The sequence below is a fragment of the Dreissena polymorpha genome, chromosome 1 (assembly GCF_020536995.1).
Source record: "Dreissena polymorpha isolate Duluth1 chromosome 1, UMN_Dpol_1.0, whole genome shotgun sequence".
In the NCBI taxonomy this organism is placed as follows: domain Eukaryota; kingdom Metazoa; phylum Mollusca; class Bivalvia; order Myida; family Dreissenidae; genus Dreissena; species Dreissena polymorpha.
In genome coordinates, this window is record NC_068355.1 from 197,631,410 (window position 1) to 197,658,136 (window position 26,727).

At 36.0% G+C, this 26,727-nt stretch overlaps 3 protein-coding genes across 9 annotated transcripts in view; 2 read left to right on the plus strand and 1 right to left on the minus strand.

Annotated features, from left to right (window-relative positions):
- On the plus strand, positions 1 to 4,516 carry LOC127864505 (U11/U12 small nuclear ribonucleoprotein 25 kDa protein-like). Of its 3 annotated transcripts, none has more exons than XM_052404152.1 (6): positions 1 to 59; positions 397 to 546; positions 1,307 to 1,430; positions 2,337 to 2,442; positions 3,120 to 3,194; positions 3,757 to 4,516. In XM_052404152.1, exons 2-6 carry the CDS (start codon positions 436 to 438, stop codon positions 3,812 to 3,814), a joined length of 474 nt encoding a protein of 157 aa, XP_052260112.1. In that variant the 5' UTR covers positions 1 to 59; positions 397 to 435; the 3' UTR covers positions 3,815 to 4,516. The 3 variants fall into 3 exon arrangements, with proteins under 3 accessions (XP_052260112.1, XP_052260113.1, XP_052260111.1); XM_052404153.1 differs by having other exon boundaries at positions 407 to 546; XM_052404151.1 differs by lacking the exon at positions 1 to 59 and having other exon boundaries at positions 178 to 546.
- Positions 4,450 to 17,749, minus strand: LOC127864502 (translation initiation factor eIF-2B subunit delta-like). Of its 2 annotated transcripts, none has more exons than XM_052404143.1 (13): positions 17,680 to 17,749; positions 16,697 to 16,778; positions 14,635 to 14,975; positions 13,622 to 13,771; positions 12,480 to 12,571; positions 10,793 to 10,907; positions 10,093 to 10,169; positions 9,797 to 9,899; positions 8,355 to 8,482; positions 7,316 to 7,407; positions 6,505 to 6,590; positions 5,948 to 6,128; positions 4,450 to 5,453 (listed from the first exon to the last, which is right to left on the minus strand). In XM_052404143.1, the coding sequence occupies exons 2-13, from the start codon at positions 16,770 to 16,772 to the stop codon at positions 5,245 to 5,247; spliced, it is 1,650 nt and encodes a 549-aa protein (XP_052260103.1). In that variant the 5' UTR covers positions 16,773 to 16,778; positions 17,680 to 17,749; the 3' UTR covers positions 4,450 to 5,244. The 2 variants fall into 2 exon arrangements, with proteins under 2 accessions (XP_052260103.1, XP_052260102.1); XM_052404142.1 differs by lacking the exon at positions 17,680 to 17,749 and adding an exon at positions 17,416 to 17,556.
- Positions 17,380 to 26,727, plus strand: part of LOC127864503 (probable peptidyl-tRNA hydrolase 2) — a 12,125-nt gene continuing 2,777 nt past the window's right edge. The window contains exons 1-7 of one of the 4 annotated variants that reach the window (XM_052404148.1): positions 17,380 to 17,398; positions 18,127 to 18,186; positions 19,216 to 19,292; positions 20,039 to 20,128; positions 22,812 to 23,029; positions 24,184 to 24,298; positions 24,978 to 25,088. In XM_052404148.1, coding sequence (XP_052260108.1) covers positions 18,168 to 18,186; positions 19,216 to 19,292; positions 20,039 to 20,128; positions 22,812 to 23,029; positions 24,184 to 24,298; positions 24,978 to 25,064 — 606 coding nt within the window. In that variant the 5' untranslated portion in view covers positions 17,380 to 17,398; positions 18,127 to 18,167 and the 3' untranslated portion in view covers positions 25,065 to 25,088. Of the gene's footprint in view, positions 17,399 to 17,519; positions 17,602 to 17,690; positions 17,835 to 18,126; positions 18,187 to 19,215; positions 19,293 to 20,038; positions 20,129 to 22,811; positions 23,030 to 24,183; positions 24,299 to 24,977; positions 25,093 to 26,727 lie in introns of those variants that run through there. The other 3 variants (XM_052404147.1, XM_052404146.1, XM_052404145.1) reach the window with 3 other exon arrangements.

Genomic DNA, 26,727 nt, shown 5'->3' on the forward strand with positions numbered 1-26,727 from the left:
CTTTGTCATATTTGGGTGTCATAACGCACAGCTAGCGGCTTTGTAAATTTGCTAAATCAGTAAGTTCTTAATATATGGTATAGTATTTGCTGCATTGTAAATATGACAACTTAGATTTATCTTTGAAATATTGATTATTTCTTAATTATGTATTGGAATCATAAAATAATTCGATCTTAAATTAAATGATCTAAAGCTAGAAACGCAACAACAACAACAACGCCAGTATAGATTACAGTACACTAAACATCAATCAACTAGCAGATGTAGATTAGAAATAAAGTTGGGAAAATATTGGGTTTTACTTTCAGTGATCAGTTATAGAAAACTGTTGCAAAGCCAAATTAAATCACTTTAAAACCTAATACAAGCAGTGATTTTCCCCCAAAATTACAGCCTCTTACAGGCAATTGCAAAGATCACTGACTGAACTGGATGTCTGAAGTGGCCCACAAAGATGCTCCAGGAAGTCATGGAGTGGAAGAAAGTCTGCCGCACACTGAGGCAATTTCAGTGGTGCGGAAAGAACTGGCAGATATCATACAGGTTTGAATTAATGCTAGTTGGTATACATGTCCATCAAAGATTGAGTGTTTCAATGCAAAACTGTTGAACCTTCTGTTTTCTTTATCACTCCTAATCCCGAATGTGATATTGACAGGAAAAAAAACCTGGTGTGAAAGTGGGCCCTATACTAGATTTGATCTAAGGTGGCGTGGTGGATATGGTGTCTCACTAGCAACTGGGAGGTCATGGGTTCGATCTCCACCGTGGGAGTGCTCTGTACTAAATTATATCTCTCCTATAGACATCAAGTACTGGTTTTAGGCCCAGGAAACAGACTCAAGAGCATTTCCAATAAGCTTTAGGATTTCTATGCAATTGAGCTAAAATAGATAAGTTTAAATTAGTTTTATTAGAATTATTAGTATGATTACTATTTAGTAGAATTATTTATTAGCTCTAATATTAGCTCTATTAGTAGAGCTAACCATTCTTAGCACACTCTGACTCGAGCACACTTTACTCTTGCCATCAACCTTTTTTAAGGCCGATTCCAGTCATCTTCAGACCACAGGCACTCAGCATTAGATGCTACCCCACACTCCCCCAATCTGGACCCCCAGCTGTAACCCCTCTATTTTATATACACATTAACAAAACAAACAAAAGTTAGTTGAACAAAATATTTGTTTACTTGTAAATATGTATAAGTAAACCCAAAAAATGTTGGACTGACCTTTTTCTTTAGTAGTTGTGTAAACTCAGGAATCTCCTCTTTTGATTTCTATTAGTTTTATTTCAGGGTGACCCTCTACTATGTGATTTACCAGCAGAGATAACACTTGACGAGATACAGTCTCAGATTGCCCTGGAATACGGACAAGCCATGGTGGTAAATGTACGGCGGGCTGACAACCAAGTCATGGGTAATGTTTTGTCAGTTGTCCAATGTTTTTTTTTATCGCATGTGTTGCCTTCTCCTATTTTCAAAAAGTATCACAAATTACTACCTAAAATTTCCAAGTGATGGTTTCCAAAACAAAAATAATACAAAAACAGAAGTAATTAAATTTCAACATTAAGTTCCTTTCCCTATCCAGCTGTATACATTGAACCATAGTAATATAATATTGATCAATTTTTATTCTCAATTTGAAAGTATTTGTTAGACAAAAACACCAATTTCCCAAATTTAGTCAAAACAATGTGACTTTTTCCTTTCCAAAGAACCCTGGCCCCATTCAAAAATATTGAAAAAAAAAACAAACACTGTTGCCTGAATAGCAGATTTGAGCAATTCAGGGCTTTGTTTCATTACAGGGTTTAACGCCAATTCATTCAGATAAAGAGATATTCAATAAGATAAATCAATTACATTTACCAGTATATTTTAGCTTGTTCTTGAATTCTCTCATATTATCAGAAATCCATTAATGGAATTATTCAAGTCGTTGAACTTTCCCATATTAATGTTTAATGTCAAATCTGGTTAATGTGCAGTGAAGTTAATACACTAAATTAATTAAAGCCTTACATTACATATGTAACAATATATACACAATAGACAAGCGTAAAGTTTATGGCAAATTAAGAAGGCTGACTGGAAAATGAAGGATCAGGTACCACAACCTTTCACGCCTAACTGGCACTGATTTTATTATTTTTATTAGTTTAATTCATATATAGTTATGAACAGTACAAAAACCTCCAATCCATTAATGCTCGGATCTTTGTGTGAGGTATTTTGTTTAACTGTACAAACATCTCTAATCATTTAATGTTCTGATCTTTGTGCAAGGCATTTTGTTTTTACTGATGGAACTATTTTGCAGGAATTGTTGTAACCCAGAATGCAACTGTGTTAGACCTAAAGCATGCTATCAAGAGACATTTCGTATTACAACAAAACAGAGCAAAGGGACCTACAAAACTGAGTTGGTAAGTCAATGTCTGGTAAAGCAGCCTACAAAACTGAGTTGGTAAGTCAATGTCAGGTAAAGCAGCCTACAAAACTGAGTTGGTAAGTCAATGTCTGGTAAAGCAGCCTACAAAACTGAGTTGGTAAGTCAATGTCTCGTAAAGCAGCATTCAAAACCAAAACTGAGCTGGTAAGTCAATGTCTGGTAAAGCAGCTTTCAAAACTGAGTTGGTAAGTCAATATCTGGTAAAGCAGCATTCAAAACTGAGTTGGTAAGTCAAGGTCAGGTAAAGCAGCCTACAACACTGAGTTGGTAAGTCAATGTCTGGTAAAGCAGCATTCAAAACTGAATTGAATACACAGGGAATTATACTAGGTTAGTGTTTAATTTTGAGCAGTTTATTTTTAGCAATGCTTAGAATTTGCTCGGAGTAAAAACAACAAAGGTCTGTATTCAACACTGGTATTCTATAAAACCCATTATTTTCGCATTGTTAAGGTTGGCTTTTAATTGAATAGTTCAACTGAATACTTCTAACAAATTTTCAGCATTGGATCCGTTGAGTTGGGATGTAGGTAAAGTTATGCAATTTTGTATGTAGGCATACATTGCTTTCAAATTTTCAAACTTTTGTCTCCGATTGATTCTTGGTTTTTCATCAGCAAGAATTACTATTATACTCTTTCACCTCTACAGGAAATATGTATGGAAGAGACACTGGCTTTACTTTGATGGACAGCGACTCACGGATGACAACAAGAAAATAAAAGAGTGAGGCATTGTCTTACAATTTTGCTACTGTTACAAAACAAGGAAATTTAAGAGTTAGGCAGTTGTTACAAAATAGCTTCTGTTACAAAACAAGAGAATAAAAGAGTTAGGCCTAGTCTTACAATATTCCAACTGTTACAAAACCAGAAAATCAAAGAGCAGGGCCTTGTCAAAGGTCAGTTTTATAATATTGCTCCTGTTGCAATTTGGCAAAAGATTGGGTTCCTCTAACATTGAAGTTAATATGTAACATTTGCTTGGGAAGCACAGATTGCTGCAATGTCTAAAATTAAGATCTGGAGTTGTGCATGGATAGAAATTTAAGCCTTTATTGACAGAGCTGTAAATTGAAAATTAAAAAGTCGTAACTCTTAAAAATAATTGCCATGTACCTTTGTATTGAAAACATCATTATTGTTATTTATTATCAGAGACGATTGAACGTGATCTATACAAATGTCATCTTAATTCAGATCTGACTAAGTCTTAAGATAATCATGTGCTTATCACGTGACCAAAGGATGTCAAGCTACACTAAATTAAAGTACTTTTCTTATTACAGCTACGGAATCCACAACAAAGACGAGGTGACGTTCATGAAACGGCTGCAAGAGAGATGAAGATTGTATCCAGCTGATCTAGTGACAAGACTGTTGAAATTAGTGCAATATTGGCTCGTATGCCATTGATATACGAGTCGCGCTGTAGGAAGATGGGCTTAATGCACAAGTTTCAAGTTTTGTCCCAAATTAACCTGTGTACTCGGCTTTCATGGTTTTGTACACCAAAAGGAAGTCTGTTCTTAGCAAAAATCAAGTTTTGGCAGAAAGTTTGCAGGCTGCACAGGCTAATGTGGGACCAACTTACCCTTATGCATTAAGCCCTGTTTTCCAAGAGTGAGGTGTTTATGTGTAGATTGCAATATAATTATGAATTGTGACTCATGAGACTTAATTAAAGGGATCTAAAAGAAATACAATATTGTTCGGTTATACTGGCATTAACTTGTGAAATGTATTGGGGGACACATTATGTGTGCTTTTTAATGGCTTAAACCCTGAGGAAACTTATTTAAAAACCATTCCAAAAAATAACTGTACATTTTGTTTCTGCATATAAAATATATTGACTAAAAACTCATTTTATGCTTAAATGACAACTTAAATGAAGTATGTTTAACTGATGTAATGTAACCCTATATTTAAGGTTTTTAACCAAATGTATGTTTGATGAAACAATTGTTAACAATGTAGAACACATTTTTATTTGTTTATTTTTTACGCAAAAAATCTATACTAGTTTATCAATAAACTGAGTGACACCAATAATATCAACTTTATATAAATATGTAGACCGCAAGTGAAAATAATTTTGGAACGCTCTGGGAAAATGGGGCTAAATGCATGTGCATGTACTTTTAACACAATTAAAGGGTTTTCGTAAATGAAAGCCAAAAGTGACGTCCCAGATTAGCCTAAGCTGACTGCACAGGCTAATATGGGACGACAGTTTAAGATTATTAAATTAGCCTTATTGGCCTAAGCTGACTGTACAGGCTAATATGGGACAACAGTTTAAGATTATTCAATTAGCCTTATTTTACCAGAGCATGACTCAATTTAAAGAACAACAACAACAACAACAATGCAATACGCATGAAAATGAAATCATGGGTGTCAACAACCGTATATGACTAGGCTGAAGAACAGTAATTTTGTCTGTGGATACCTCATCAAAGACACCTCATGTTTGTAGAAAGGAAGCCAAAAGCCACAATTCAGATCATTTATATTCATTTAGCACCAGATATATATCTTCATATTCATCATTACTGCAGTGAAAAAACCTATGGTTTTACTTATTTAACACACATAATACAATTTTGCATTTATTGAATGTAAAAGCTAACAGCAAAAGAATGCATTTTTTTGCTGCAAGAAAACTTCAAAAACCTCATTGATACAATAATTATTAACACCTGACATACTGTCACAATCTTCATTATACTAATAGCCTGAAAACCGTTCAACCAATTAAAGGTCAAAGAAAATCAAGTGAATCCGGTCTCGGTCTGTTTCATTCTCAACACGACCGGCACAGACGTGCAGGGGATCATGCCTAGTTCTGTGATCACCACGGAGACGAACTCTGGTGGCGTGAAGTCATACACGAGGTTGAGTAGTGTCAGAGAGCCGTAGTCACGCCAGTCCCACAGGTATGGGGACTTCTTACCAATGTCGACAACGTCGTCTGGATCGCCTGTAGAGATAAACAGAAACACTTGGCTCAACTATTGCAACAGAACTTATCAAAATCTTAAGTGAATTAATTACAATTTAATAATTTTCAAATCCAAACGATATTTCATTGAAAATAATTTCAATATAAAAATGTAGTTGTGTTTTGCTGTAGATTTTTTTCACAACAAAGTTTGTTCTCATTAAACTTTTTTTAAATATTAAAGGTAAATGCAGATTTTGGTACAAAACATTTCATATTTATACTTTCCAATCTTCCTAAATCATAGTGACTTTCAGCAAATAAAATAAGCCTTGCTGTGTGAAATTGGTCTTAATTTATGTGCGGTTTCACAGGCTAATCAAGACAACACTTTCTGCCCACACAGGATTTTCATTTAGAAGACTTTCATTAGATGAACAATTCCATAAAAGCATAGTGTCATCCCTGTTTAGCCTGTACAGACTGCACAGGCTAATCTGAGACAACACTTTCTGCATGACTCAAATGTTTACCGAGCTCGTTAAAGACGAAGGAGTCTGTCTGGACCCTCTCACAGAACTTGTACGTCTCACAGCAGACCAGCACGGGTACATTGCTCGCCTTGGCTATCAGCGAGATGAGGGCAGTGCCCACACGTGACATGAGGAAACCATTTGCCAACAGACCGTGTGCACCCAGGAACACTTTGGTCGCCTGCCGAGACAATAAGAACATTTTATGAGACTTTCATTAGACTTCAAAAGTCAAGATTCAAAACTGATTAAAAAAAAGCGTTGTTCAGTGAGTCGTTTAGATTTTTTCTGACATCTATTTATTGTCCGTAATCATTATTTTGACTTTTATAATGATGAAACTGAGGAGTCAAAATAAAACTTCTAAAAATCAACAAGTCACATGGTAAAAGTTAAGGCTTTATATTTGATGATGATTTAATTGTACAATTGACTTAAACTTAAAGACTGGTCAAAGAAAATTAAAAGCGCTAAAAGATGGACTTTTAATGAGGAAATATTATGGCTACATTCATTCTAATTTTGTAGTTCATTTCTTATATGGATATTGTGTATACCTCTGTCATGACATAGGAAACAGCATTGATGAGTACGTAGGAACACTGGATTCCCTCCTTAACGAGGCGTCGTAAACACTCCTTCCCTGCAGAGGAAGGAAGTACACAGTTACATAAGTCGTAGAGGTTTTAGCCATACATTAATGAATGTCCTTACTGTCCAGTTACCGCAGTGGTCGGTAGGTTGATACACCTAGGAAACCTGAGTCCATTCCAGCTTGCCACCAATATGAGTTTTGTTGGTGGAAAAACTGAAGTCTATTTTTAACTTATGAATGAGCCTTCCTCTGGGAAACCAGGGCTTAATGCATGTATGTAAAGTGTAGTCCCAGTTTAGCCGGTTAATTCCGAACAGGCTAATCAGGGACAATACTTTCTTCCTAACTCACTTTTGCTTAGAAAAGAGGCCTTTTAATGAAAAATCAAAAAGCGACAATTGTTGTTCTCAGTGCACAAAGGCTAATCTGGGGCTAGACTTTACTCACATGATTTAAGCCTCGTTTTCCCAGAGCACGGCTCATATCTTTTAGGAAAACATAACAAGCTGGAAATTAGAGCTTTACATGAAAATAAGGGCGAAATTATATCAAGTCAAGTCAATTAGGTTTAAGATCTGGAACACTTTCCTGATTCTCAGCTTATAAAGCCTTGTGCAGGGAAAACTTCACAAAAGTGGAACTGTGTGGACTGCACTGGCTAATCTGGGACAACACTTTAAGCACATGCAATAAGGCCAGTCTACCCAGAAGCAACCTCAAGTTTATAAGCAACTAGTCATGTTCTTGATCAGATTTTAACCAGAAATGTTTACCTTCCATTCGTGGACGACTGTCAACAACTATCACACGGAACTGTTTACCATGTCTGTGTGCGTCTACAAGGACCTTGCGAACTATCGAAGAACTGTTGAAGAAAAGATTGTGCTAAGAACAATATTAATATACTTGCATAATGCGCATCAACTTGAAAGTAGTATTTTTTATAGAAAAAAACCCCCATATCAAAATGGTATTGACTTAACATTTTTTACCATTCTTTTCCATGCTTTTTGAGCTGATTTTGGATACACCGTGTAACTATTAAAAAGCTATATTTGATGGATGAAGAAATGAAAGATAAATAAAATGATAAAACTTGCTTGCTATTGGAAAAATGGGCTTAATGCATTTGTATAAAGTGTCGTCCCAGATAAGCCTGTGCAGTAAGCACAGGCTTATCAAGGACGTCAATTTCAGCTCTTATTGAATTTTTGTTAAAAAAATTTGTCTTCTTAACGAAAATCCAGTCAAAGTGGAATGTGGCATCCTTAAGGAGTCTGTGAAAACTGCACAGGCTAATCTGCAAAAACACTTAACACACATGCTTTAAGACACTCTTTCCCAGAGCACGCCTCAAATGTTATTACTTAAACAGGCTGAATAAAGGCATTTGCATAGCGATATTTTAGAGGACCTCAAATGTTATTACTTAAACAGGCTGAATAAAGGCATTGCATAGCAATATTTAAGAGGACCTCAAATGTTATTACTTAAACAGGCTGAATAAAGGCATTTGCAAAGCGATATTTTAGAGGACCTCAAATGTTATTACTTAAACAGGCTGAATAAAGGCATTTGCATAGCGATATTATAGAGGACCTCCAATTTTATTACTTAAACAGGCTGAATAAAGGCATTTGCATAGCGATATTTTAGAGGACTTAAAATGTTATTACTTTAATAGTCTGTATAATGTGCAAAGTCACATTATAGAGGACATTGGGTCCAGCTATCTTAGGTTGCAGGAAATACATCACCTACCATGAGAACACTAGGATCACATTGCCGTCGGACAGGAAATACATCACCTACCATGAGTACACTAGGATAACGTCGCCGTCAGATATCTTGGCCCTGGCCTCCCCAGAGATTGCCTGGGCCGCCACTATGATTCTCTCATGAAGAAAATCGTCAATTGACTCACACAGCTTTCTTTTGGCCTGGAATGATATCAACAAAGAGGGTGCTGTGGTATTATGGAAGTGATTTCTGGATAAGCTTCCCCCATCAACTCATGGAGAGTTTGATCAAAATTTGATCCGCTTTAAATTATTGTTCTCACAAGTTCTCTTTTAGTAAAAGTACTGGGTCTACCAAAGACACAATTTCATTTTTTTTTTTAAATTATTAAGTCAAGGTTATGGCTATCAACTAAAAATACAAACAGATTTTCTTAGGCATTGCATAATTATTTATTCAATTTAGCAATTTATTGGGTATGGATAAGTTGATTTTTCTCCCCCAAAAGCCCATTGATAAGAGAATTTCAATATATGCACATCTTATAGAAATAATATGATTTAACAGTGCTAAATGTATGTGCGTAAAGTGTGTCTCCAGATTAGACTGTGCAGTCTGCAGGTACAACACTTTTTCTCCATCTCAATTTAATTTTCCCTATGAACTTTTTTTTACCAAAAGTACTTTTAAAGCGGCAAGTAATGAGCCTCTACTGCCTGTACAGGCTAATCTGGGAAGACACTTTACTCTGCTGTCTGCACAGGCTAATCTGGGAAGACACTTTACTCTGCTGTCTGCACAGGCTAATCTGGGAAGACACTTTACTCTGCTGTCTGTACAGGCTAATCTGGGAAGACACTTTACTCTGCTGTCTGTACAGGCTAATCTGGGAAGACACTTTACTCTGCTGCCTGTACAGGCTAATCTGGGAAGACACTTTACTCTGCTGTCTGTACAGGCTAATCTGGGAAGACACTTTACTCTGCTGTCTGCACAGGCTAATCTGGGAAGACACTTTACTCTGCTGTCTGTACAGGCTAATCTGGGAAGACACTTTACTCTGCTGCCTGTACAGGCTAATCTGGGAAGACACTTTACTCTGCTGTCTGCACAGGCTAATCTGGGAAGACACTTTACTCTGCTGTCTGTACAGGCTAATCTGGGAAGACACTTTACTCTGCTGTCTGCACAGGCTAATCTGGGAAGACACTTTACTCTGCTGTCTGCACAGGCTAATCTGGGAAGACACTTTACTCTGCTGTCTGTACAGGCTAATCTGGGAAGACACTTTACTCTGCTGTCTGTACAGGCTAATCTGGGAAGACACTTTACTCTGCTGCCTGTACAGGCTAATCTGGGAAGACACTTTACTCTGCTGCCTGTACAGGCTAATCTGGGAAGACACTTTACTCTGCTGCCTGTACAGGCTAATCTGGGAAGACACTTTACACAAATGCATTAAGCTCAATTTTCGCAGAAAGAGGCTAATATATTCGGATACTTTCTGACTGTACCTCAGCGTCTGAGAGGGACCCCTCGGTGTGAGCTATCTGCCACTTGACGTACTTGATAGCGTTTCCCATACTGACTGACAGGGGACGACACTGGTTCAGGAAACTGAAAAGAATAACAAGAGATCCATTGTTTTGTTCCGCACTCTATCAACTGAGCAACTAGTATACATGTACATAAGTCTTAAATCAGTGTGTTATGGTACCCATATTAAAAAAAATATACAGAGAAAATAATTATGGGCTACAGGAACTTTCTTCCAAATAAAAAATAAAAATAAGGCACGGAGACCAATTACCTGATGCATGGCTTGATTTTGGTGACCAAATCACGTCTTAGTTCTTCTTTGGGAGGAGTTGTGTAGTCTTGTATCACCTGGATAAAAAATCAATTCAGATGTAATCTGAGAATACAGGTCTTAATGCGAGTGCATAAAGTGTCGTCTCAAATAAACATGGTAGTTGCACAGGCTAATCAGGGACGACATTTTCCACCTTTACTTTGTTTTGCTTAGAAGAGACTTCTTTTAAAATAAAAAATACCGCAAAAGCAGAAAGTGTTGTGCCTGATAAGCCTGTTAGGACTACACAGGCTTATCTGGGATGACTCTTTATGCACAAGCATTGAGCCCAGTGTTCAAAGAATGAGGATCATATACACTCAACGGTTCAACATTAGGAAGGGTTTTGTATTTGGGAAGAGACACATCCAAGGGCTTACAAAGAAAATTTATAAAGTTTATAGGTCAAAACACTTCATTTGTTTTAAGATGTCCTAGGCAGTACCTAAAGTAACTAAATAGCCATGCATCATGTGGACTAAATTTATTGTATATTGTTTGAAAAAACACAAACATTAAAACAATTCATTTTAATCTAACATACCGGTAATGTGATGGACACTTTATGCGTATTCATTGAGCCAAGTTTACCCACAAGCTCATATAAGAACATCGGCTTGCTTAGCAGAACTACTTATTTCAATGTCCGTATACCCACCATTTTCAGTGCTGCTAAGAGGGCAATGCATCGAGCGTTGGACCCACTCACGACCCCCTCCGCGTACTGCAGGCCCAGACGTATGATGGCAGGGTGCATTCCGCTGCTGGAGAACCTGTCAACATTCACCCTACCAACCATGAATAACGCGTTCTCCATAGAAAATTTAGTAGCCAGTTATACTTTCAAAGTAGCCAATGACTAAAAACTATAACAGGCTTTTTTGCGCTGTTTTGAAATGGTATTTTGGGGAAAATTAGCCGGCGCCAAGATAGTCAGTAACCGGTGATATCGCTGGCTGTCGAGCTTCAGAGAACACTTACAATAAGGAGCACCCACTTTTTTTAGGCCAAACATGCTGTCTATTATTAATATTAAGGATAGCACAATTTTTTGCTCGCCCTCAGGATAGCATTGTATTAATGTAAAAAGCCCAACAACTTTTTAAATTGAATTTTCGGGGGTTAAAACTGTTCATAATATATATTAAAAATGGTTGTAGTGGAAATCTGTAAATACTTTGTAGCCTTTTCAAGTTATACTTTAATAGGTTCACCCCATTTACAATATTGTGAATGTGAGAAAAACCTGAAGTAGTTTTAAGTTTTTTCCTTGGTAAAAATGTAGCATCCTAAATAGAGGCTAATAATGGTCTAATGCAATTTGCTATTCATAAAATGCATGCTTAAACATAACCAAAATACTAAATGGCTCAGGAATTGCTGCATAATAAAGTAACTACACGATGACAATTGTAACTGGAAAGGACCCAAGAGTATTTAAAAATCAATGTTTTCTTTAAAGTTTTGGAAAACTAACATAATTTGCACTGGAAGTCATTTAACCATGGTTCCAGGCACCTAAAAAAAGAAAACAAAATGCTGTACAATCATTATTATTAATGGCACATAAATTTACATTGATTTTGACGGTTGACCAATCCACAAATTTAACACAAACACATCAGAAAATGAAACACGTAAAATCCTCTTTTTTTTCCAAATTCTGAAATTTATAACCTGAAGTGTCTACAAAACAGTAATTTATTGAATAACCAAGAAATTTAATGTCAACAAATATCAAAGATTATACAGGACATGAATTTTTAAACTACAGAAACGTTGAACTGTGAGAATTTCTTGTTTCTATCCACTAGTCATATTATTTAAAGTTACTAGACCAATTGCATATGCAGTGCCTGGCAATACATTAAAAAATACAGTATTAAACAAATTTAACAAGAGCACCGCATAACAGGTGCTAACGCTTGGCTGCGAAAGCTTGTCAGAATTTTTTTTTAGAGGTCACAGTGACCTTGACCTTTGAGCTAGTGACCCAAAACTGGGTGTGGCGTGTAGAACTCATCAAGGTGCATCTACATATGAAGTTTCAAAGTTGTAGGTGGAAGCACTTTGATTTTAGAGCCAATGTTAAGGTTTTAGCACGCACCTACGGCAGAGGTCTGATAACATAACGAGCTGGCTATGACAATACCTCGGGGTAAAAATGAAATGTCCAAACACATAGACTGCCGAGCAAGTAACAAAATTTAAGTTATACAGGTATTTTTGTGTGTTCTAAATTTCAATGTCAAAACACTGTTTTCTGAGGGTGTCTGGATTCAGGCAAATGGTATTTGCTTAGTAACCTGATAAACATTGTTTTTTTGTATATATCATTGACTCACTGTAGTGACTGGGTGAGAGAGACTTCTTTCTCGTACTGCTGCAGGTGGTTGAACAGTCGGACCTTGCGCTGGGCAGACGTACGTGTAGGGATCTGAAAGAGGGGTAAACCATTCGGTTGTTGAAGTACAGGCTACCACTGTTAACTATGGTTATCAACTTACCAGTTGTTTTAACCAGCTTATTCCCATCAAAAAACAAACATAAAAAACAAACATAACTTTAAACTTACCTATTTTTTTACAACTTTTTTACCTCCACCGTTAAAGTAACATAAACCCTAATAATCAACGAACATTTTGCACAATACATAAAACAAGACTATTGTCAAGCAATATGGTCCCCTACCGGTGAAACTCCACCGCTGTCAGATTTTTTTTTTTTTTATATATGTTGCCATAGCAACCAGAATTTTTGAAGTAAGAACAAAATGAAATGATGTGCATAATCTCCACATTGCCATCTATCCATGTTTGAAGTTTCATGAAAAGATATTAAGAACTTTTAAAGTTATGATAGGATCCAGAAAAGTGTGACAGACTGCCTGACTGACATACTGCAGACACACAGAGCGCAAGTCCCCTTCAGTTTCACCGGTAGGTGACAAAAATAATAAAGTAAACACATAAGAAATCTACATTCCTTATAGCAAAAAACAAAAAAGACCATTTTGTATCTTGTTAAATCTATGTTACCAGACCACATCTAGGATTGAAATTTTCGCTATTGTTTAGGAACATTGATTTTTTGTGTTAACTTTATTTTCTTTAAATATTGTACAATTTTTTGTGATTTTAAGGGTTTATTTGCTTTAAACTAGGATAATAAACTTACATGATGTTTTCATAGCTTTTTTTACAACAAAATACAACCGTAATTCAAAACTTTTCTGTTATTTCTCAAACATTTTTAACACAAAAGTCAACATGGTGTTGTGCTCAAGGTGTCTGCCAAGGTTATGGGCTTAGTCCCCAGTGTAAGAGCGTTATATCCATCACCCCCAAAGAAGCCAAGAACGGGTTCTACCCAGGAAAGTGACTTGAGAACATTTCAATAAGCTTTAGGTTTTAGATGCAATCAAGCTAATTACATTTAAATAAAACTTTTTTTTCAACGAAACAACATAATTTTGACCATGACTTACTTGCTGTTTTTCCAGCTTCTTTGCCACACGTTTCTGGGTCTCTGGAACGTCAGCCTTCAAGCTGTCTGGTACTCGGACTGGGGCCTCTTTCTTAGGTGCAGCCGCTGTGACTTGAGTCTTGGCTTTCTCCTTAGCAGCACGCTGAGCTTCCTGTGACGATCATAAGAATCAGTAGAAATTAGTGGTGGCCTGTTGACAAGTAGATTTAGGTCCGGTCAAGTCAAGTTCCAAATTCTGGTACTTAATCAGGTCCGGTCAAGTCAAGTTCCAAATTCTGGTACTTAATCAGGTCCGGTCAAGTCAAGTTCCAAATTCTGGTACTTAATCCGGTCCGGTCAAGTTCCAAATTCTGGTACTTAATCAGGTCCGGTCAAGTCAAGTTCCAAATTCTGGTACTTAATCAGGTCCGGTCAAGTCAAGTTCCAAATTCTGGTACTTAATCAGGTTATTAAAACAAATCTCCAAGATTCGTTCTTATAAAAGTGTTCAATTGTAAAGTATTGGTCTGATTTAGTTTTAATAAAAATCACTATAATATAACTATGAAGTGTCCTTGGATCTAGGCTTCTTATTTTTTGTCTGGGGTACCAAAGTACCAGTACTAGAGATAATTTCCCATCTTGGCAACATACCGTAATAAGTTTGTTTCTCTTCCTGATAATTCCAAAACTATACACTGTGTGGTTTTGAAACTAATACAAATAGAAGTTTGGTACAGCAGGAATTGCAATTTTTTTTAATTGAGATCAACAGGACCTGCTGCACTCTGTGAAAACGTGATTTCATGGATATGCATAAAGTATTGTCCTAGATTGAACCAGCTAATCAGAGACAACAATTTCCACCTTTATGGTAATTACCATGAAAGAAAGTCTCATCTAAACAAAATTCCATTTAAGACTGAAAGTGTTGTTCCTGATAAGCCTGTGCTGACTGTACAGGCTAATCTGGGATGACACTTTTTGCACATGCATTAAGACCTATTTTCCCTAAGCAAGGCTAAAATATGGTACCTGTTTTTCTCTCCTCATTCTTCTAAGCTCAGCATTGCTAAGTTGTGCTGCATCACCCTGGCTCTCTTCCTTTTCGCCATCATCAGGCTTTTTACTTGCCTGTTTCTTCTCTTTATTCCCTTGGGCAGCATCCCCAGACTTGGTTTTCTCTTTCTGCTCTGTGTTTGATTGCTTTGCATCCCCAGGCTTCCCTTTCTCTTTGTTTGACTGAGCTTTATCTGCTGTCTTGGTGGCTTCTTTTTTCTCTTTCTTAGGTTGAGCGTCACATTTTTGCTGTTTATTTCCTTTACCTTTTGGGGTTTTCTCTGTGCCTTCCGCCCCTTCTTGATCTTCAGGTTTCACTGGAGGAGAAATATGATCCCAATGTCCAAAAAAAGAAAAAAAATGTTTTGGACAGAAGTGTCTTATGACCTTATGATTATTAGACTCTATATCTCAATTATATTTTGTTAAACAACCTACAAAATATATAACTCAAATTTATAAGATTTTTTCCCAACATGGCCAGGAAAAAGACCTGTTGAGTCAATATTTGTTGATAAAATAAATCCCAATTTGGTTCTTTATGTCGATAAAAAAATTCCCATATTTACCACTTTTATCGATTTAAAAAATCCAAATTTGACCAGATTCCTTTTTACCAAAATGGCTGGAAAACCCCCTGCCATATAGACCGTCAGCAAGTGTGATGTTTGTGTTACCATATAGACTGTGAGCAAGTGTATCAATGTTAGTGTCACCATATAGTCTAGACCGTCAGCAAGTGTTATGTTAGCATTACCATATAGACCATAAGCAAGTGTTATGTTAGCGTTACCATAGAGACCATAAGCAAGTGTTATGTTAGCATTACCATATAGACCATAAGCAAGTGTTGTTAGCGCTACCATATAGACCATAAGCAAGTGTTATGTTAGGGTTATCATATAGACTGTAAGCAAGTGTGATCTTAGCATTACCATATAGACCATAAGCAAGTGTGATCTTAGCATTACCATATAGACCGTAAGCAAGCGTGATGTTAGCGTTACCATATAGACCGTAAGCAAGTGTGATGTAAGCATTTCCATATAGACCATAAGCAAGGGTTATGTTAGCGTTACCATATTGACAGTCCGGAAGTGTAATGTTAGCGTAGCCATGTAGATCATACGCAAATTGACTGGAAATTCACTAGCCAATTATGCAGACAGCGATTTTGTTTGCCCATATGGGAAAAGTACTGGTATCATATCAATTTGAAAAACAAGAGCACCGCATAACGGGTGCCACGCTCAGCTGCGGGTGCAGTTTTTGAATAAATGAAAGCTTGTCAGAATTTTTTTTTTTTAAGAGGTCACAGTGACCTTGACCTTTGACCTAGTGACCCAAAAATGAGCGTGGCATGTAGAATTCATCAAGGTGCAACTACATATGAAGTTTCAGAGTTGTAGATTGAAGCACTTTGATTTTAGAGCCAATGTTCAAAACCTTAACAAAATGTTAAGGTTTTAGCACGATGTGGACCGCGGACATTGGATGGCGAGCTGGCTATGACAATACCTCGGTGTTTCTTCGAAAACAGCCGAGCTAATAAGCGCCAAAAAACCTGATATTGAGAAAATATGCGTCGTGAAATTTTGAGATTGTGAATTATGGGTCCGGCTTATAAGAATTTTGAAGTTATTCCTCAATTGCGAAAGTAGATTTTACGGGTAATTTATAAAGAAGGAAAAAAAATCACTGGTAGCTACCCTTCTATAAAACCGTCAATAATTGATTACAGCATATTTATCAAAACATGGCTTTGTACATGACAGTCATCTAATTATGTAATCAATCTAAATGTGATTTTGTAGTATTAAAACTTCTGTGTTTTTATGAAGACTGTAATTATTTTTTACACACTAAAATGTTCCAATAGTTTGCTTTTTAGATAATTTTCAATCGAATAAGAATTTTGGATTTCAATTATAGGTGGGTTTAAGAATATGCAAATATTTCAATATTTTTTCCAATTCCTACTTTTAATATGTGACTATCATGTTTTTATTAAGAAAGCCACTAACAAAGTTGGTATTACCTTTGGCTGTCTTTTGTCTTGGAGACTTTGCCTTTTGTGTTTCCGAAGGAGTTGCTCCTTGGTCATCTGAGTCCATTTTATCCTAAAAATGATAACATTCATGAAATGTATGTCATATTAAAATTGTTTTCACATTCAAATTTACCTCTTTATTTTGTAGTGCCGGTGACCATCTGGTGACACACCCCCATGGTGACCATCTGGTGACACACCCCCATGCAGAGTTGGCACCGGGGTTGTGTACTTGTGATATGCACATGCTGTCGGGTCAAGCTGCCTGATGTGGAGACGCGCAACCAATCCGATGGAGGCTGACATTCCCTTGTGCTTAAGGTATTATAAGAACATTAAATTGTATTTGTCCCCAGGCCCAATCATTACCATTAGTTACGTTTATGGGTTATATGCAATACACCCACAAGAGCTGACCAGTGTGTGAACACTTTAATTTTCTGCTTTATTCTGTTATCTTATATACGATAGACAATTCCATATAAAAACCTTCAAAGTATACACATTAAAGTTTCAACACAAAAAGTGTAACAAACTATAAAATCGATACCGATTGACGTAATTTAGAAACTAATAAATAGCAAGTTCATTTCTAACAACAATTAGTAGCATGTAGCCTGATCTAGTCTACTTCGGACAGACAGAAATTCGGATGGTCATTTGTTTTCCGAAAATTGACTACAACATTTCGTAATGATTGTACTTACACAATACAAAAGCTGAATTTGTTTAATTGTAGCTAGCGAAAACTACCAATGATCCTTTATTCTATAATTTTGTCTGATGCAAGAACCATATTGAAAGTTGTTGTTGTCGTTTTGGATAAATGCGCCACTCGACTAAATTTTTCCTCATAAGAAGCGTGCACGAAGAGGCAACGCTACTTGTACCGAGTATTCATTTAAATAACAGAACTGTTGATAAACTGCTTTACTTTATGTCTAAGCTTTTGGAAACTTGTGAAGCCTTACCTTATTTAAGCGTTATTTTAAGGGTATTATGTCGTAAATGCTTGTTTTATTTATACTAGTATTAGTGTTTTTTAACCTAAATAAGTGTCTTGTTAATTCGCCTACGTTTTCATTCGGACAACAATCGTGTTGCGAATCATTTTCGACGAGACTTAGTAAGTTTCATGGAAAATAATTTATTTTTTATTAAGAAATATCTAACAATTAGTCCACTTTCATTGATATTTTATTGATTTTTAATTGTGTTCTCTGTTACTTGTGATCAGTAAGTTAGCTGAGTAACGTTTTGCCTTTTGCATGATTTTAAAAAAGAAAACTTTTATGGGTACCGCTTTTTTATCGCTGATACTAAAAGATCTAGTTTTAAGAAAAGTTATGCCCGAGACAAACACATTTGGTACAGACAGACAAGACATTCTATGAATATTTAAAAACACTTTGTTTTAGATCCCTTGGACATTAAAGACATCACACCTCTCTCCACTACCATGAATGTTGAAGATTCAGGTAAACTCGACATTTATTAATAGATTATTTTCTGGTGATCCACACATTGAATCATATATGTAAATCATTATGTGCTAGATACTGGTAAATTGTGCGTATTTTGTCGAAAAATTACAAAATTACCATTATACATGGCTCAGCATTAATGGTTGTCCGATTGCCCCTGGCGAGTAAAAGTTGGGTCCGGGCAAGTTATTTTATATTCTAGTTGTCCGCACAGGGAAGTGCAAAAAAGAACAAAGAAAAACATGTGTTTCTGTGGTTAAATTCTACAAATAATCACGAACAATTTGCTTAATGCACGAATATAATTTACCTAGGCAATTATTGTTTGCGGAAGTCCGAACTAACTATGCATGGTGCGCATGCATTTCCAAACTTTGAAACGCTGTAAATGTTTAGGATTCCAAACATCCGCTTTCAAATACTATTGTGTTTATCTTTTCATAACTATTCAGTTATAAATAACATTGTTGGTGTTTTCAGTCACGAAGAAAACTACTAAAATTATATAACTATATTAAAAACAACAAATAGCTTAGGTCTTCTTTTTTGCGACATACATTTTCAACAATCTTTTGCTTTTCTTCAATCGACATTTTTGTTACGGTTCACCTGCTTTTTACAGTTCTGTTAGCAGATGAAAATTTCTAGTTTATTTAGCAACGTAGACCTGTGTTTGCTGACGAAGACTCGGAGGAAAATGACTCATTATTTCATTACTAATCAAATATTGGCACAAATCTACATTTAGACTTTAATTAGACCTTAATTGCTGTAATCATTTTGTTAAATGTGCAAAAATAAAAAAAGGTTTTGTGGTGTATCATTTTGATTTTATTTAAAAAATATGAGGTTTACAGTTAATGTGATATTTTATGTTTGGGAAAGTGGCTTTACGTTCAGGGCAAGTAGATTTTGTAAGTACTTGCCTGGCAGGGCAAGTTAGTTTTTAGGTTAATGTTGAGCCCTGATATATTTCAAAGAGTATTAATTTTGCATTATACAACTTTGAACATTTTTTTACAGGCCCAGAGTTCAAGCCTAAGGAAGAAATTGTACAGACTTTGCTTTCCCTAGGGTTCTCTCGTAATGCTGCAATCAAGGTACATGTACAAAGACAATTTAAATATTTTTCATCATCCTGAAGTTTGCTGGGACAAGAACCGGTCTAGCTCAGTTGATTGAGAGCTGTGCTAGTATTCTAGCGGCCATTGGTTCTTTCCCTGCACCATGCATGCCCTTTATTAATAAATACTTTACAATAAAAAAGCCTAGTGACATTCTTAATGGTTCATGAGAGGAGATGAGTGCTTGTGGGTTTGAATCAGCCACACAACTTAGTTGCTAGAGTGCCTATGTAGCTATGCTAGACTGCTTGATTTTCCTGTGGTTGTGGGTTTAAGCACTTTTCCTTAATAATTTTCAATGATACGCTCTTGATGCTCAAGTGACTTGCCACTTACATGAAAATCAGCAGCATAAAGCAGTCTGTGTGTATGTCTTTCCATTTGCTCCAAGTATTATGGCTCATCCACCACCTTAATAGATTATAAACAATTCCAAAGTCATGCAGAAAAGCTGCATCCTGGGAAGTTTGGATTATTGCCATAAGCTTCCATTGTCAAATGTACTTTAATAAAAATTCTGTGTTTACAAGACTCCTGACTGTCTTACTAAGACAGCTGTCAAGGTTACGCTTGGATGTCAGAGGTGAAATTTTGCCATTAAAATGCTTGTCCGAGTGGGGGGAGGGTAACTTTTGTCATGCTTGATGTAATTTCATGCAAATAAACAAATCTTTATTCAATGGTAACTCGGATTCTAGTATTTTCAAATCTTGTATTCACAGGGATGTTACTACACAGGGAATTACAATGCGGACCTTGCTGCGGCCTGGGTCATAGAGAACCAGGATAAAAATCTTGATGGACCTTTGGAGGTAGGTAGCTAGAACACCCCAAGTAATGACTCTTCATTCTTAGCCCAACTGAAGAATCTTGCACAGTTTTTATTCCCCTGAAGGAGGCCATATATAGTGGAGTCCATCTGTCTGTCCCTCTGTCTGTCTGTCCGTCACACTTTGCATTTAGGTTTCGAAAAATGCTCATAACTTCTATGTCGCTTCAGATGTCACCTTCATATTTGGTATGCATGTGTTTATGGACAAGGCCTTTCCAAACGCACACAAAATCTTACCCCTTTGACCTTGTCCTTGAACTTAGGGTCTGCGTTTAGGTTTCTAAATCAGCATTTAGGTTTGGAAAAATGCTCATAACTTCTATCAAAGCGTCAGGGCATATGTCATCCTATGGAGAAAGCTCTTGTTTGTTGTTGTTTTTATGTCCCTACATTTATTTGGGGTCTTGGCATATAGATTCACGCTTTTCAAGTCTGTTTCCACTTTTTGTCGGGTAACATTGGTGCTATAGGGATTAAACTTTTCAAACATATTGGGGACATTCATAGTTGAGTTTGCACGTTTTAACCCAACTTAAATTATGGCCACTTTAAAAAAGAACAAAAACATTTTTCACTTTTGTCCCGCACTGCTTAAAATGTATTGCTACAAAAGGATGTAAGTTTACAAAGATATTAACGAGGATGTGAACTTGCGAACCACCAGATCTTTTTGTCCCAACCAGAGTTGTGGCCCTTTTTATAGAAAAAAGCTTTTGTGATTGCCGTTTGTCTATTGTTTGCTGTGCCTTATAAACACTTACCTTGTTAAGTTTAAAAGTCAAATGTTTAGTACAATCATGAGGAATTTAGGTAAATTATTTGCCCTAATGATGTCATGGGCATGTTTGAAAATATTTCCAGTTTGTATAAAAACACCAAGATTGAGGTGGTTTTCCTTACATGGCTACAGTGAAACCTTGCTAGTTCCTTTGCTGGTAGTTAAAGGGGCCTTTTCACGTTTTGGTAAATTGACAAAATATATAAAAGTTGTTTCAGATTCAAAAAATTTCGTTTTAGTTATGATATTTGTGAGGAAATAGTAATACTGAACATTTAACATGCTCTAAAATATCCAATATTCCATTATATGCATCTTTTGACGATTTGAAAACGTGAAAATTATAAAGCATGGCAATGCGAAGCAATAGAATATGTGGAAAGTTCTGTTGTTGTCGTCATATTTTGTGAAACTACAAGGATTGCTTATATAAAGTAAAAAACACAGCCCCTCATAGCATGAGCATGAGCACTGATGGCCGAGTGGTCTCAGCGGAAGACTTTTTACTCCAGTGCTCCAGTGGTCAGTGGTTCGAGCCCAGTATTCTTGTTTTTTTTTCTGGAGATTTTTAGGCCCAATGTTGTTGTTTTTTATGAATGTAAAGCATTTAATGTTTGACAAACTTCATTACATTGTACATGCCAAAATCTGTGAATAGGCACTTTTAAACAATATGTTGGTAGTTCAAGTTTTTGTTGAAATATGATTGAATAGCTTTAAAAGTGCTTTATTATTTTTCTGATTTTGATTGATGATTTATATTATCCAAGAAACATATTTATGGCATTTTTCTTTCTTTTTTTTTTAGTTCATTTTTTTCTCGTTTTAATGCATTATTCATTTTTTTAATCTTTCAACATTTTTGTGAATGTTGTCATTATTTCAGACTATGAACAAGACATCTAAATATTCAGGTTTTTTTCTGACTTTTAGAAAAGGCTTTAAAATGGACCCCATCCCAAAGCAAACAGACCCAATCCCAAACCAAAAAAAAAAATCCCAATTTAAAATAAAAAAATTTTTTTTAAGAAAGTGTCTTATGATTATTATATCTAATTTTTTTTCCATTAACATCTTACAGGGTATATAACTATAACTTATCGCATGAATTGCACTTTTTCCCAAAATGGCCATGAAAAGGCCTGATGTCTCAATGTTTGATGATAAAAAAATCCCAATTTGGTCCCTTTCGTAGATATTTTTTTTCCAAATTTTGCCATTTTATTGATTAAAAAAGTCGCAATTTCACCAGACTTTTCCCAAACTTTTCCCAAAATGGCTACAAAAAACCTGTGCTTGGATTACCCAGTGAACAATTCAGTATTTACTGACATTTGTTGTTACTATGTCTGTAAAAAAATTGCTTTTGCTGTTGAACATTGCATGAGGTCCTCAAAACAGAGCTGTGTTCTGGGAAAATTGGGCTTAATGCACGTATCATCCCAAATTAGCCTGTGCAGTCCTAGGCCAGTATTCACCAAACAATTCTTAGACTTAAGTCTAAGAATAAAGAAAATTCTTTAAATTAGAATATTCAAGAATTTCTTTAATTTTGAGTCAAACTCTGCAGTAAATATCTCTATCTATATTATTCTTCATATAGAACATTTTGTTAATGACATAATCACCAGTGGAGGCCTGTATATATTCAAACACTGAACACATTTTTCTTGGTTCTAAGTCTATTCTTTATTCTTAAGTCTAAGAATCGGTTGGTGAATACGGGCCCTAACTTTTGGCTTGTGTGGACATATTCTATTTCTTCTACACAAGAATCCAATGTAGGCAAAAAGTAGTTACCTTGTTGTCGGGAAAGGCTAATTTTGCACATGCATTAAACCCAGTTTATCGAGAACGTGGCTCTAAAATACACCACATGACGCAGGAGGACGTTGAGTTCGAGGGCGCGGAAGATGATGATGAAGCTGAGTTTCCCGAGGGCCTGGACATGTACAAGATGGTGCTCGTGGTGAACGCAGAGTTGAACATGGGGGTGGGGAAGGTTGGGGCTCAGTGCGCGCACGCCGCGGTGCAGCTGCACAGAATGATGATCGATAACCTGCAGAAGTACGGAGAAATGTTGGGGTTCTGGGAACAGTTTGGGTAAGGTTCCAAAAGAATAGTTTGTTTCACCATTTTTACGTAATTTATAATCATATTAATAATGTATAATTTTCCCAATTTAATGGTCTATTGTAAGCTTTTGTGATCACCTTTCTGAATCTGTTTGTGGTCAATCACAATATTATGTCAACATGTATCTTGTGAACACTCTAGTGGCCACATTTATTGACCAATACCCTTGAACGATGGGAAGAACATTTGTCCCAATAATATTTTAGACAATTTTGAAAACTGGATCGCATTTGTTTAGCTCACCTTAGCACAAGGTTTTCATGTTGATCTTTTATAATCGCTTTAGTCTTTCTTTTATCCTGCATTGTGTGTCGTGGGTCATATTCATGAAACTTGGTCACAACATCTGTCCCAATAATATGAGACGCATTCTGATAAAACTGGGCTTAATGCATGTGCGTAAAGTATCATCCCAGATTAGCCTGTGCAGTCCACACAGGCTAATCAGGGACGACACTTTCTGCCTAAACTTGATTTTCGGTAAGGAGGGACTTCCTTCAAACTAAAAATACCATAAAAGCGGAAAGTGTCTTCCCTGATAAGCCTGTGTGGACTGCACAGGCTAATCTGGGACAATGTTTTACGCACATGCATTATGCCCAGTTTTCTCAGAACAAGACTCATATTTTGGCGGAGTGGGAGTCTGTGTCTTGTGAGGTCAAAAACTAGGTCAGATTTACCCATTTATGCCTAGCGTCTAGAAAAAAGGCCTTGGCAAACAGCGTAGACCCAGATGAAACGCAGCATGATTCTGCGTGTCATCAGGGTCTGCGCTGTTTGCTTAAAGGAATTTTTGTAAGAAATGTTCTAAATATAGAAATAAATATACTAGACATCCCTAGTTTGGAAAATAAATTGATTCAATTCAGAAGGATGGGAGAGTCCACCAGGCATAAATGGGTCAAAGAAGAAGTTTGAAAACACTCAGAAGTCACATGTTTAGTCCAATCATAAAATTGGTCGGGACATTTATTCTAATTTTTTGTCATCTGAGTTCAAAAATGGCTTTAGTTAGTCCAAAAACATGGCCACCAAGGGGTGGACGATTTTCCTTTTATGGCTACTCTAAAACCTCCATAAAAGTCACATTTATATTCCGATTTTGAAATTTTCCTTCACAGGGAGACAAAGATTGTCCTAAAGGCAGACAATGCAGCACAGCTTGTGGATCTGTCAAAGCAGGCTCAAGCCAAAGACCTTCCAAACTACATTGTACAGGATGCTGGCAGAACACAGGTTACTACTATACAATCATTAAGATTTATCAGCATCACATTCTGTGCTGTTAAAAAAAGCATTTGACAAGAAAATTCATGAAATTCTTATTTTTGTAAAAAAACCAAGGAATGTGTGTTTTTGTGTAAAATTCAGTGATCTGTTGACCCATGAAAAAGAAAATTAATGTCCCAATAATATTGATTATATAGAGGATGTTTGTTGGATTTGGTAGAATATCGATTTTAATTCACGAGTGATCATAGAAAATAGTATTTTCACGAGTGGCGAAATATGTACTTCTATGATCACTAGTGAATTAAAATCCATATTCTACCAACTCCAGCAATTTTTATTTTTATTTTATTCTCACAAATGATTATTTTTGTATTTATTTCGGACAATATAACTACCCGTTGGGCGCCCAAAATGTTAGTACATGTATGTTAAAGGGAAGCTAATCCGTTTGTTTTTATAAACATTCAATGCAGAGTTATTCGCCTTTGGTAACTTTGTGGGTGATAATTGGGAAACCAAAGATATCTAAAAATAGTTCCTGTCAAACAATAACAATTATCGATAATTTTCACTGTTATTTTTCACAGTTTGATACAGTGTAATATCAGTTTTAATTCACTGATATTTCTCTATAAACCATCGAAAAGCATAAAATAATAATATACTGTATTTTGTTTTTCAGATTGCTGCTGGGTCTCAGACAGTGTTGGGTATCATTGGCAAACTGGATGTCGTGGACTCCATCACGGGAAAGTTGAAATTACTCTGAGGAGCAGTACCCAAATAATACAATGTAGGTGTGTGCACAATGTGAATGACTGTAAAATATATCACCTAATTTATACATCCAAAATGTGCATTAACCCTTTACCTTTGAAGTAAACAAATAAATAAATGTTAAGCACAAGAAAACAATATAGAAACAATTATGGCACATTTTCTGCAATTATTAAATACATAAGGTACCATCTAATTAACTCAACAATACTATAAACTTGTTGAAAATGGCAAACACAAACAGTATTTTGATGTCATATTCATTTTCATGATCATGATGGTATAATCACCATTCAATTTATTTAGAGAGACTCGCTTAAAAACGTGTGATTTTCAACACCTTCAAGGTTAAGTACTGTTCAAGCACAACTTGTAAAAGTATTATAAGTTCAACATTAGCGGGTGGGGTAAATCAGTCTTCATTTATAGTAATCACTAAGTACACGTCAACACAAAATAGAATGAGTTAAACATAAATCATTTATAAAGCAACACAACGATTTAGGATAAACTTAATGATCATCATAAGCTTTTATTAAGAAAGGCAACAATGATTCATCCATGAAACGTTTTGCTGAATCATGTGTTGTCAAATACTAAACAAAGGGCAACTACTCTAAAATTGTTGGGTTAAATTCTACTAATTTGCTGTTTGAAAATCAATACAATTTTATAATTGTAATTGTTGAAATCAAAGGTTTCTTCGCCCTATTTACATTCCTGAGTGACGGGATCAATGGCATGAGATCGCCAGCAAGTGGATCAAAACTAACAAACGCTCTATTCTGCCCCTACTTAGAGGATGCCTTGAAACAATGTTCTCATCTCTTTATGTTTTTGAGAACAATTCTCTCCCTAAAAAGCCTTGGCATTGGTATTTTTCGTCTCCTGTCATCGTCGATGAGAAAATGGACCACCATTACATATATGTATGAAATTCATGTCTTCTTTATTTACTATTTCCTTGATGAAACGCGATTTCATTTAAACATCGCAATTTATGTAAAACGTAATTTACAACTAGTGGTTAATCGTTGATGAAACGTATTTTTAAGCATTTGTAGTCCCTAAAAAGGTTAAATTTAAATACAAACAATTCTTACTAGATTCAAGTTTGTAAGGCTTCATTTCCAACCCTTAGATACTGATGAGCAGCAAACACCGTAAAACCTTAACAGACTGCGAGTTACTCACAGGCTGTTCTGGTTTTATGCTGTTTGCATTCAACTATTCTCACTTTGCTTCAGAGTGGGAAAGGTTTAATGCATCAGCTAATGTTAGATAATCTTTTTTAACCTTGTTCTATAACTATGTCAGATGAGTCATTGGTTTGTCACATCATTTTGTATTCTTTGTCCCATTCTTCAGAAGTGGAGTGGACATACTCTAGTATTTGCTGCTGTCCATCTGTCCGTCTGTTAAAGTGATTTTTGTATCATGCTTAACTAAAAATATATTGATGCTTGAGTAATAAAACTTCAACAAACATATATTACCCATCATTGGAAATTGAGCTCCTCTGTCAGTGTATTTTAGTTGATTGTTTTGAATTAAATGGAGTATCAAGACAAAAGTCATTGTGGGAATCATGCAGATATGCTTGAGACATATCTATTTTCAGACAATGGAGGCAATAAGCATTGCACTTATTCGTC